The sequence below is a fragment of the Drosophila sechellia genome, chromosome 3L (assembly GCF_004382195.2).
Source record: "Drosophila sechellia strain sech25 chromosome 3L, ASM438219v1, whole genome shotgun sequence".
Taxonomy (NCBI): Eukaryota; Metazoa; Arthropoda; class Insecta; order Diptera; family Drosophilidae; genus Drosophila; species Drosophila sechellia.
This window is the reverse complement of record NC_045951.1, coordinates 18,389,371-18,402,129: the sequence shown is the minus strand read 5'-3', so window position 1 is coordinate 18,402,129 and position 12,759 is coordinate 18,389,371. Positions and strand designations below refer to the sequence as shown.

Sequence of the window (12,759 nt, the reverse complement as noted above, 5' to 3'; positions counted from 1 at the left end):
TTGCTAAAGAACCTAAAGTGCGGAAGCACCACTCGCAAGCGTGTCGCATTGCAGGACCGAAAGGAGCAAGTGCGTCACGACACCCCCCCGCTTCACCTGGCCATAAAATGACAGCCGTTTGTCTGCGGCTGTTATCCTTTGGACGACCTCTCCCCCCACCCCCTAAAACTGAACGCCACTAAAGCGGGCAGACACAATGGCTTTCTCTCTGCATTCTGCTCTCCGCTTTCTGTCACTTCCACTCTGCTCCCCATCCCTCCAGCGGTTTGGTGTAGCACGTGCAGTTTGTTTGCCTTTGCCACTTTGTTTCGTTGTTTGTTATGACTGGAGCTGAGTTAGCGCTCTCTCCCAAATGCCGCTCTTTCCTTGGAGCCCTGGCACACTTACAGAAAAAGCTGCAGCTTAGGTTTGGTTTATAATAAGATAACATTGATTAACATTGTTAAATTTTGTTCATTTGGACGAAATACGTATTTAAATCCAATGAAATGATTTAAAAGGCAATATCAATATTATATCATAATAATAAACAAGCTTAAGCTTTGGCTTCAATTAAAGTATTACATTTAAATTATTATTTTTCGAAAATACTTGTACCTAATTTGCTCAGTGTATGCACTGGCTCTCTGTGGTTAGCGGTGTTCGGTTCTCCGTGTGGCTTCATTCATGCGATTGCGAGTGTTGTTGTTGTGCTCGCTGTTGTTGGAGCAGTTGCACGCATGCTCAGAACACGGACTCAAACGCAAACTGACTTTATTTCCGAGATTCCCAATTGGCAGTACTCAGTTCTGTTGCGAACGTCGGACCGTTTAGCAGTAATTTTTCCGGCCTTCGCTTTTTCGGTATTCCATGCTCGGTTCTAGGGCTTTTCCTCTCAGTTTTCGCCCCGCGCCTACATAAACGCCCCCCCCCCCCCCCCCAAAGCGACCCGGTAAAAAATACGATAGGCGAAACGTAAAATTTTCATTGATTTTCCCAAATCTATAAATAAGCCCGACAAATGTGTTTCATCTTCAAGTAGTCCAGAACCCTAGGTAAGAAATTTGGGAAAAATGTGCGAAAATCAATGGACGAAAGTCGCATGTGCCCGCCTTGACCTCAGTAGGCTCCATTTTGTTTCTCGCTCTTTGCATTTTCCTTTCATGCCTTCTTTTTGTTCCTCCTCACGTTTGGCCAAACCTGATTTGACCCGGCTATCAAGAAACCAGTCTATAAAATCAATAGCCTAAACACAGTTTTTATATTGCATAATATTCCGTTCTTTTATGGGCAAAGGAATGTCTGTAGATTTCGTAGTATCAGAAGAAAATATACAGTATCTAATTAAAAGATATCTTATGTAAAGAAATGAAATTACTTGCATTAAAGCAGACTTATTAGGGACTTAACATCAACATATAAGACCGGTAACAAAGTACAAAAAATGCAAAATAATTGATGTGCATCGATATGTTAACAATTTGACAGGTATGCAATCTACAATCTATGTACCTTTAAAGAAACAATTAAGTAAAATAATAAATCGATGGTAAGAAATCAATTCCATGATTAAGTCATAAAGCAATGGTTTTTTCTAGGGAGCAAGTATAATAGCCATACAGAAACGTTTTTTAGGCCTCTAAAAAATACTGCTTAATTATACTTTGCTATAGGGTATAGGCACTCTTCGGATACAAAATAAATATATATATATTTCGCACTTGTTTTTGGATCGCATTGTCCACAGACGAATAATCTGCTTAGTAAGGGGGCCTCGACCAGATATCTGGGTGCAAAGTTTCAGCAGCGGACTGATGAAGGTTCTCCCTGTTCTTGCCGTTTCTGCTGCCCCAAGCGTTCTTATCAGCAGACGAAGAGCTTGGGATGCGCTCCACCAGCCGCCTGTTTATGTGGGTGAAGTGGGTCGGCCTACTCGGTGGCCATGTGGCGTTTGCCTCCGTGCCACAAGTGCAGTCTTCAAATCCCAGAAGTGACCAACTAAAGAGGATTAAATATTAAACACAAGGGTTCCTCTTTTTGTTTAAGCCTCGAAGTGGAAAGTCGACCTATGTATCCGCTTAAAGTGACTTTCTATAGAGAATTCAGATATAAGCATTTTCAAATTCTTCAGATTCGATTTCTATTATTGTTTGTCATATTCATAAAATACCTTATATGTGTACAGAATCATTTTTACAGGTTATATTTCGTCATATTTGTTATATTTGGTTTCTATATTGTAATCAGAAATACTTTAGTACATGTTAACATAATAAGTAAGCCATTGTTTGACTAATCGATTTAATAAGTCGTAAGAAAAACATAATAAAGTGTTTGAGTTTCTGCCGGAAAAATGTTTACGAAACTAAAGTTTATCGTGTCAGTTTGTCATTGAGTTACCATTTATTATGATAATTTTATTCACTACACATTACAAGTAGACTGGGAATTTTCTCCTCGACAAAACACTTTTTTTATTGGCACAAGACATTCAAAAACCTGTTTAAGGCATTACAGGCTAGTATTGTTGGGAATTCCATTCTAACTTGTAATGCGTACAAATATTTTAGCCTGTATAGATGGGAAATACTCAAATAAAATATTCAATCCTGAGAAACCAGTTATTGTAGAATGCAGTTTATGGCAGGTGCTTATGCTTAAGGTCAAGTAAAATTAGAAATAAATGTATTTATCAGATAAATAATGGAAAGTGCACGCCTGTGATTATTTCTTGTTTACAAAACTTTTTAAACCCTACTTTCTTTCCAACTAATGGAATGTAATTCAACTTTTTCAATTGATTGCAATTGTAGAGGGTATAAATAAATAAATTTAAATGAAATAGACCCAAAGCTTTATAACAGAAAAAAGCATTTAGAAAAAAGTTTAAAAATCTGCAGAGCATTGAAGAGCCTTAATTGCCGAATCTGGTCTCTTAAAGTTTGTTGCTTGTATTTCCGTTGCATCTTTTACTCTTATTTTTTTTAGAACTGATAATAGAAATGCCGAACACAGCAGATAAAGTCATAATCGCACAACTGATGGGCAAGTGCAGCTTTGTCTATAAAAAATTGCGGGTCATATGTATACTTCATAATTTGTTAGGGGCAAAAGTTTAAGAATTAGACATTGATCAGCGGACTTTCAAACATGTTTTTTTTTGGTTCTCATATCTGGTAAGCACAATATACCCCTAACGTATAAAACCGCTGTAAGTCCAATTAAAATAATCATCCCAAATTGAACGCATTTTAATTGCTGTCACTTGACTTGTCAGGGGCCCAGTGGCAATTACCGATCTATAAAATGATACATAGGTAGATGTGTGCATATGGATAACCCTCTAATTAGGCGGAAAATGAATGACATTTATATGCTGCGGTTTTGGCCTCCGGTTCAGCTTGATTGCATTTGCTGGGCATGGGGATTGAGAATACTCAATGCCTCATTAGGCCTCGTTTTCAGTGCAGTGTTTCCCAAACAACCCATTATTATAAAATCAATTTTTAAAAATATTTCACTGATGTGTGCTCTTCTATTGATTTTTTCGCAGGCTATCTTCTGTAGGCAATCATTAAGCTAAACACGTAACATTCACTCAGGTTGAAAACAAAAACAACTATTAACTACTACTACTACCAAAATAAAAACAATAATATAGTAAGGAAAATTGGGAACGATGACGCCAGAGAAGTCGGTTATGGCCTACGTCAATCATTTGATTGTCAGCAATTTTTCATATTTCTGTAAGTATTTGGAGTTTTAAATATATTTGAGCTTATTATTTATAATAATTAAATATTAATCTAAATATTTTTGAAATATAACTAATTTATTAGAATATGTGAAATATTATTTAATATATTTTGCAAACTCCTAATAAATTTATTTAATTGGTATTAATTCTATTACCAAGTTTAAAGATTACAATGAGAGAAAATTACAAAAAAATCGAGTTCCCAAGAAATTGTACTAAAAACAATCCATTAATCCACTTTATTTTGATCATCTCCACAGGGGACGAGATCGATGGGTATCTGTACTACCTGGGAGGCAGTTTGGGAACATTAACCCTAGGAAGCCTGGCAGCTAGTGTGGCATACTACTTTGCAACGAGGCCCGTTCCGGAACGACCGTTAGTGCCTCTGGAGAACCAATCGCCATTGCTGGAGGTATGCTGATTTCGCAATTGATCGACTTTGATCTCATCAATTACATCATTCAATTTTCAATTGCGAACTGTTTGTCTTGAGTTTTCTCGGGTTCGATTGTTTTTGAGGTAGAACAGGAGAATCCCCCGAAGCATGTGGGCCAAAAAGAGCTTGGCTGCTTTGATGTGCACATGTCCACGATCACGAGTCGGTGAGTCCAAAAACGGACTCTGCTTCGTTGTTGTCGTCACATGATTTTCACACATTTTCACCATTTCGATTTTCATTTCGCCTTTGTTCTTCGACTTTTAGCCGTGACGTCTGTGCCACAGTGGTGCGAAAATTATTAAAAATAGCTGCACCACCCCGCATGCTTTAATGTATGAATTTCTCTTGCCAAGACTGCAACATTCTCGCTGATAAATTATCGAATGACAGCGGCACGACAATAATAAATCTTGTCATGGCTCAATTGGCATTTTTCCCTAATTAGTCGCCTGGTTCTCTCAATTTCGATCTATGCAGATATTTTCCGCGCCGATTGCTCCCCACACACGATTGTCAGAGGAATTTCCTTCAACTAAACTCGCCGACATTTTCCCCCGCGCGAATTGTTGTAACGGACCTTTCCTTTTGTGTTGATGTCATGTAAATAAACAATTATTGACACAATAGCATATTTCGCGCAATATTTGACATTGCCAAAATCGCAGTCCCATTTTTCGTGGGTTGAAGGCTGAAGGCACAGTGAAACGCGATAATCTTTGATTAAACAATCGATTTATCGAATGCTAAGTGAACCAATTTTTGTTGGTAGCGTTTTAAATACGAGAGATTTGAATGAAATTGTAGGAATTCTATCTTCTTTCATTATTAAAACGAAGGTTTTTCTAACTTGTTTTTATTAGTGTTGACATATTTCGAAATCATAGAGCATTTTCATTTAAGTATTGAGTGTAAAGTGAATATTTTTCTCATAGTAATTACCTATTGCAAATTCATATCCTGCGTATAAATCTGGTTAAAAGCAGCTGAAATAGTTTTAAAATTTATAGAAAAAATAAAAAAATATTGAAGTATTTTTATTCCATGTTAAATTCCATCGAAAGTCCCCGCCCATTTACAAATAAACAATGAAAGACAACAGAATAATAAGGAAATGTCAGACTTTTGACTTTTGACAAGACAGGGCCAACCTGTCTACATCTGAGCAGATACATTTGCGTGTGCGGTTGTAAAACAAGTATTTTGTATAATTATGCATTTCTGAATTTCACTCACTTATTGTGTTTGTTTAGTCTGGTATGACTAGACTAGAATGCACCAACATTTGGCACACTCTTTTTCGCCTTTCACAGAGTGTTTTCCAACATAAGTGTGTATGCGCACTAAAATTGCTAATGTGCGCAAATTGAGGTGCAAATGAAACGATAAATATGTGGCTATGAGCTAATGTTGAGTGGATTTAGACTGAAAGGTGCATAAATTAAACGTTCATTGAATATTGACTAATTGACAGCATGTAAGCAGTCTGTTATAAATTTAAAACAATTTGCAACAAGTCTAATTGGTGTGGGAAGTGTGTTTCAAACATATTTGAAATATAATTTCTTTATCCGTTCGCTTAGTTCAAAAATGTTTAGAAATAAAATAGAATACTTTTTAATTTAATTACCTATGAAACTTTGCATAGTATATTCTTTGATGGGCTGCCCAAAAGTAAACAAATGCTTTCTATTTTTACCGGTCGCAAAAGTGGGCGTGGTCCGCTCGTATAGACCATAAATCATTTTGGTTATTAAAGAGTTGAAAATTGCTGTCACTACCCTAAGAAAACACCTCTATGGCTTACTTACTACATATTCACATAAATACCACACTGTTCGTTTGGTAAAGGGCAAATTGAGACAGGTGGACAACTTGATCGAGCCAACAAAAAATTGGTACAAATCTATTTAGCAAAGAGTAAAAAGAAAAACCATTTAATATCAAAACAAGAACATATAAACGAATAAAATTTCTGGCCGAACGCTGCATTCTACTTGATCCCCCCGAAATTAGCCCCCCAAAACCCCAAAATCTTTCGCTCGATTTTGCTCAATCTCTCCTCTCCCAAATGAAAAGCAGATTCCTCGGGCCGGCCAAAATCATTTTTAGCCACGGCCAATATTTTACTTCTGCCACTCAGTTCGAAATTTAACATCGTGTCGCGCAGTTCGTGGCGGGCTCAAGTCGCAAGAATATATTTCAAATTAGAAAAGTCCCAAAAAATCGAAAAAAAAACGAAATAACAAGCAACAACAACACAATGTACATGTCGCAGATATATGTATATCTATGAAACAAACGTATTTTTTATAAATAATAGCTCGTGTATACTAAACAAAACGAAATAAAGAGCGAAAAAACGCACGACAATTTGCAACAAATTGACAAAAATACAAGCGTTTAATCTCATTACGTAAAGCGCAAGAACCCCCAAAAAAAATGTTCAAAAAAGTGGACGAAAATTAACGAAGAAAAATTAAACGATTTTCCAAAGGAAATCGATTTGCCAAAGTGTCAAAGTGCCGTCGTGTTGCCACGTGAACTCAGCCCCTCAAGTTCAAGTTCACGCAGTTTCTATACTTGAAACATCTAAGAAAAACTCAGCCCCCAGATTGGTTATATAGCTATTTTAACACGATTTTGATTCATATTTAGATTGATGGATGTTTTTGGCCTAATTGGTGGGGCTTTTAAGTTGTAAACGGTTGATCTTAACAATACACAGATTGCCCATATCATTTTATAGCTGTTTATACTTAAGAGATATATTTTATATTTTTCAAGAATTTTTGAGCCATGTGCACTTTTGAACGTAAATGCATTTGTACAATTATGTCGATTTTAGTATCAACAAATTCAAAGATATTTACAAAAATTGCTACTAATTGAAAAATAAATCAAATTTTACAATTTTAAATGTATTTCCCATACATTTTAACTTTGGCTCTATATTACACTCCTGCAATCTATCTTAATCAATCAAAATGTCAGGAAGTAAAACCACCGCACCTATACATATATTTTTAAATATATTATTTTGCATTGCAACCAATGCAATCAAAAGATTCCCTGCGGTTCCTTATTTAAGATACTTTCTAAAATATATTGTTAAATGTGAAATAAGTTAGAACAACGAATGTTGTGAACACTCAAAGTTGGTACTAGAAAATACATAAAAATATGCCAGCCACCTGGAAACCGAAAACAAAGCTTTTCCCAAACGACCTTGAAATTCCTGCATATTTCTTTTCCTGGGTTTCGTTTATTTTTTAAAAGAATATGCTGCCAAACTATTGATACCTTGCAGATTCAATTGAAATTCATCTTGGTCCCGTCTGTTTCATTCATTTATTTTCATTTCATTTATTTGGCTCTCGATCTTTTGTTGGGCCAATAGTTTATGTCCGATTTTATGACCACCACAATTACCATAACTCAAAGATGAATTGCTCATTGAGAAAAATGTTTGCTCTCTGCCAATTGGCTCAAAACATCCCAATGAGGCCCGAAACGCGTTCCCCATGACTCAGTTCTCGATCGTCTTTAGAAAATTTAAATATTGCAAAAAGTATTCATTGTACTCGAGAGTGTGTGTGTGAAAGCATAGTTTGTTTTTTTTTTCTTTTATTTTATGCCGCCACACACACTGCGGCTACCATAGATAACAACAGAGTGGAACGTTTTTACCCACAAACGAACTATTTATAAATTAATTTGGGGCAGGCCAAGTAAAATCCGCAGACGACGCCTTGTCGATAATGTGTTGGCCACTCGCTCTTTTTGTCTTGGCCATTTTACAACGCTCTCTTGCCTTCTTTTTTTTTTTTTTGATTTTTTGCGCCCTGCAGCTGCCAATATTGAAAAATTATAAACAAAATGACTGAGCCGCACTTGCCAAAAATATGTATACGAACAGCCAGGCGTCATAATTATGCTATGGCTTTTGACTTTTGGTTCTGCTTTTAATTTTTAGTCTAATTGGTGTAATTCAAACATTATGTGAGGTTTTAAAAGGAATTTAAGCAGATACTAAGTGGTTTAATAAAATAAGGATCAATAAGATCAATACAAACTAGCTTAAAGACAAGCAATTATTAGTAGAAGTGAATTAAAAATATCGAATATTAAAAACCTACATAGAATGGCGCAACAATCGATATAAAATAAACAATAACATCTGCTTAATATTTGAACAACATTTTCCGCACAACCCCCTTCAATTACAAAACTATTTTTACGCGCGCTAATTAGCATTTAAACGATCTCGATGCGGTTATGAAATGTGCCTTATGGGAAAATCTATAATTGAAATGTACATTGGAACGTTTAAACACGCTACGTACTTGGCAATTAAACGCCAGATATTGAATCCAAATTGATCAATGAATTGCAAAATGTGCTTAAATTCGCGTTTGTGTTTTACAGTCGCTTGGAAAATGTGCGTGTAAAATGTCAGATGCAATCTGAACGATCAATAAAGAGAGCCACAAGTGAAGAAAGTGTCCAAAAAGCTGCAAACATTGATTAAACCATAAAAGTGAAAAAACAAAAGAAACCATGTCCTGTTGCGGCCAAATCACCAGTATACGAGTGCCCATCGAGCTTAGCAATCAGAGCGATGTGCTCAAGGTAAACTCATTTATGGAGGTCCTAAAAAACCATAGAATGAACAGACAAAACTGCCTGACCAGGATTAACTAAGCAATCACTAATATATACTTTATTTTGCTTCTTTTATTTTTGTTTAACGTCTCTCACATTTCGTGGGCTAGATCATATACGATCATCGTCAAGATATCCACCATAGGGTATGCCCCATGCAACTAAGCCCCTCTAGAAACTAACAATATTCCACTAGACTTGCGTCATTAATGAAATCCATAAACAAAATCAATTTGCAAAGCACTTTAATCTATGGAAAACAATTAGTTGTGAAAATACATTCGCATTTTGCTCATTAAAATCGGGCAGCAAAAATAAACAAACTAACTCTTTGGATCCCCGGACCAGTACCCCCCACAAAAATATTCCCCCATCGCAGAGTATTTTGATATTCGGTCTCGTACATCAACACTTTCGACCATTGCGGTTGTTGTTGTTTTTATTTCGCAGCTGTTTACCATAAAGGAAGTGCTCGATGGGATTTACTATCGGGCGGACTAATGAAATCCCGCCGAGTGATGGGTTTATGTATTTGGCCACAAAATAAATGATAAATCATAGCCTTTTGGCTGCGTACATAAACTCGAATGGTTATTGATTTTATTCTAACAATTGGCTAAAGTAACCGAAAATAAACACACTTAATGGATTGACTATAAAAGCTGTAGATCTAGAAACAGATTTCCCAGATCAATTAAAACTTGAATTTACGACCATATCCCATTGAACCTAAATTTTTTATATGGCTTTCCATTTCCGTTAATGCAAATCAAATGACGAAGAAATATTTATTTATTTTTTTTTTAGCTCAAGACAAGCAATTCGCTTACATTGAACATATGTATTTGTATCTGCCTAACCCAACAAAAATACTATCTGTACCCCACTGAACTCTTGATTGTATATATTCTTTTCTACCTCAATATCTGAACGTCTCTCACTCATTGCATGTCCTCGACTTCTCTGTTTCTTTTGGGGTCACTTCACTTGCATTGCAGGGTCCGGAACAAATACACGTCTCCAAGTTCTACAAGGAGTCGAAGAACGGCAAGTTCGTGTCCTACATCACAGAGAATGTCCGCACCCTGTACCAGACCTTCCGCGAGGGCGCCTACGCCTCCAACAATGGACCATGTTTGGGCTGGCGCGAGACCCTGACCTCTCCCTACCAGGTAAGACATAGTCCCAACTACACCACCTGTAAATAACGAAACATCCTTAATATATATTTTAATATTTAATTTACTCTAATCCCTGTCCAAATAGTGGATCAACTACGACGAGGCCCTGCTGCGTGCCAAGAACTTTGGAGCCGGCATGCTGGCACTGGGAGCCAGGCCAAAGCAGTTGATTGGGATCTACTCGCAGAACCGCCCGGAATGGATCCTGTACGAGCAGGGCTGCTACTCCTTCTCCTTGGTGGTGGTGCCGCTGTACGACACCCTGGGCCCCGATGCCTGTGCCTTCATCATACGCCAGACGGATATGCAGGTGGTGATTGTGGAGGACGATGGCAAGGCGGCCATGCTGTTGGAGAAGGCGCCGCGCAGTCTGAAGATCATAGTGGCTATCAAGCCCATCCGGCAGACGACCCTGGAGCGGGCACGCAGCCGAGGCATACAGATATTCTCATTCATCGATGTGGAGAAATTGGGTGCCAAAGGCAACCATCCGGAGGTGCCGCCAACGGCGGAGGATCTGTGCACGGTGTGCTACACGTCCGGGACGACGGGCAATCCGAAGGGCGTGATGCTCACCCACGGCAACGTGGTGGCCGGCGTCTGTTCTGTGATCCTGCAGATGGGCGACCATCGCATCCGGGCGGGCGATGTGATGGTGTCATTCCTGCCCCTGGCCCACATGTTCGAGCGGTGCTGCGAGAATGGAATGTACTATGTGGGCGGCTGTGTGGGCTTCTATTCCGGCGATATCAAGGAACTAACCAATGACCTCAAGATGCTGAAACCAACCGTAATGCCGGCAGTGCCTCGTCTTTTGAACCGCGTCTACGACAAGATTCAGAATGATATCTCAGCGTCTGGACTGAAAAGGGGTCTCTTCAACATGGCCATGCGAGCGAAGGAGAAGGAGATCGCCAGGGGTGTCCTGCGGAGGAACGGCTGCTGGGACAAGTTGGTCTTCAAGAAGGTGCATCAGGCCTTTGGCGGAAATCTCCGTTTGATGGTCGTGGGCTCCGCCCCATTGGCCGGAAATGTCCTGACCTTCATGCGCTGTGCTCTGGGCTGCCTGGTTCTCGAGGGATATGGCCAAACGGAGTGCACGGGGGCCATTACCCTCACCGTTCAGGGAGACCATGTGCCCAACCATGTGGGACCACCCGTGTCCTGCAATGCTGTGAAACTGGTGGATGTGCCGGAGATGGAGTACTTTGCCAATCAAAATACTGGCGAGGTGTGTGTGCGCGGATCGAATGTGTTCCATGGGTAGGTAAACTAGTATCATTATTCCACAGTTGTTTAATCGAATTTTTGTGTGAATAGTTACTATAAGGATCCCGAAAAGACGGCGGAGGCCATCGATTCGGAGGGCTGGCATCATACGGGCGACGTTGGCATGTGGCTGCCAAATGGAACACTACGTATCATCGATCGCCGCAAGCACATCTTCAAGCTTAGCCAGGGCGAGTACATAGTGCCCGAGAAGATCGAGAATATCTACACGCTCAGTCAATACGTTAATCAAGTTTATGTATATGGAGAGAGCTTAAAGGTAAGACCGAAATTAAGAAGAATTCTTTGATATTGATAAAAGAAGACCGATTAATTGTTTATGTATTTACCGAATTCCTTCAGAGCTGCATTATCGCTGTTGTTGTACCTGATACCGATGTACTGAAGCAATGGGCCACGGAGAACAATGTACGCGGCACACTCTCCGTCCTGTGCAATAATAAGAATGTCAAGGAACTGATCATGAACGACATGCTCAACTGGGGCAAGCAGAGCGGACTCAAGTCATTTGAACAGGTGAGCTTTTGGACCAGCAAACATATAGGTTTCGAGATAATATCGGAAATTAATATTCCATTTTAGGTTAAAGATATCTATCTGCATCCGGATCCCTTCTCGGTGCAAAACGGACTGCTGACGCCCACATTCAAAGCCAAGAGACCGCAGCTTAAGAGCTATTTCAAGCCCCAGCTGGAGGATATGTATAAACACCTGGATTAAAGCAATACCTATATGCATACATAGACATCAACAACGAATCGAACTCAAGAAACTGGGAAGCATTCATTCAAATATGCCTATACCATTTTAAACTGATGATAACAAAGACTACAGATACAGATACGAAAGCGAACTGTCTAATTTTGTAGTATCGTCAATTCTTAGCACGTAAGAGGAGCGCAAGATACACCAGATACAGATACAATACACATAAAATATACACAACTTCAAACTGACAAGGAGAATCCTTTTGGCAGCCGCATTTTTTTATATAATTTAACCGAGAAGCGAACCTTAATTAATATATTAACTATATATTTCCCTTAAACACTTATGAGCTAGTTCAAAAGTGGATAGAAAACAATTGCGTAGTCTGAACCAAAACATATATAATAACATATTGAGCAAATTGAATAAAAAGAAAGCTTTAATTAACTATTGTATACTACACACAGCGCTGGAAGGAAACTAAAGTGAAGAATCAAATTTTTAACTATATATTAGATACTCTAATACTAAATTAATGGAAATGAAACGATTATCGCAAATGCTGAGGAATTACTTTTAACTTACAAATGAACGCCAACCGAGAAGCAGATCAAACCTAATAATAAATAGTGAAAAGATCAACGTCTTTGGACTGCACTGTCTGCCTTATAAAATACCAAATGAAAATTTATTAATAAATTGCTAAAATAATGAACTATTTCATATTAAGAGCTAAACAA

At 38.5% G+C, this 12,759-nt stretch overlaps 1 protein-coding gene across 2 annotated transcripts; it reads left to right on the top strand.

The window, feature by feature from the left end:
- Window positions 1-781: 781 nt before the first annotated feature.
- LOC6618357 (long-chain-fatty-acid--CoA ligase 5) lies at window positions 782-12,737 on the top strand. 2 transcript variants are annotated; one of them, XM_002042592.2, is made up of 8 exons: window positions 782-1,034; window positions 3,533-3,725; window positions 3,997-4,151; window positions 9,839-10,012; window positions 10,107-11,284; window positions 11,342-11,570; window positions 11,654-11,827; window positions 11,894-12,737. In XM_002042592.2, the coding sequence occupies exons 2-8, from the start codon at window positions 3,659-3,661 to the stop codon at window positions 12,029-12,031; spliced, it is 2,115 nt and encodes a 704-aa protein (XP_002042628.1). In that variant the 5' UTR covers window positions 782-1,034; window positions 3,533-3,658; the 3' UTR covers window positions 12,032-12,737. The 2 variants fall into 2 exon arrangements, with proteins under 2 accessions (XP_002042628.1, XP_032575690.1); XM_032719799.1 differs by lacking the exons at window positions 782-1,034; window positions 3,533-3,725; window positions 3,997-4,151 and adding an exon at window positions 8,619-8,807.
- The last annotated feature ends 22 nt before the right edge of the window (window positions 12,738-12,759 follow it).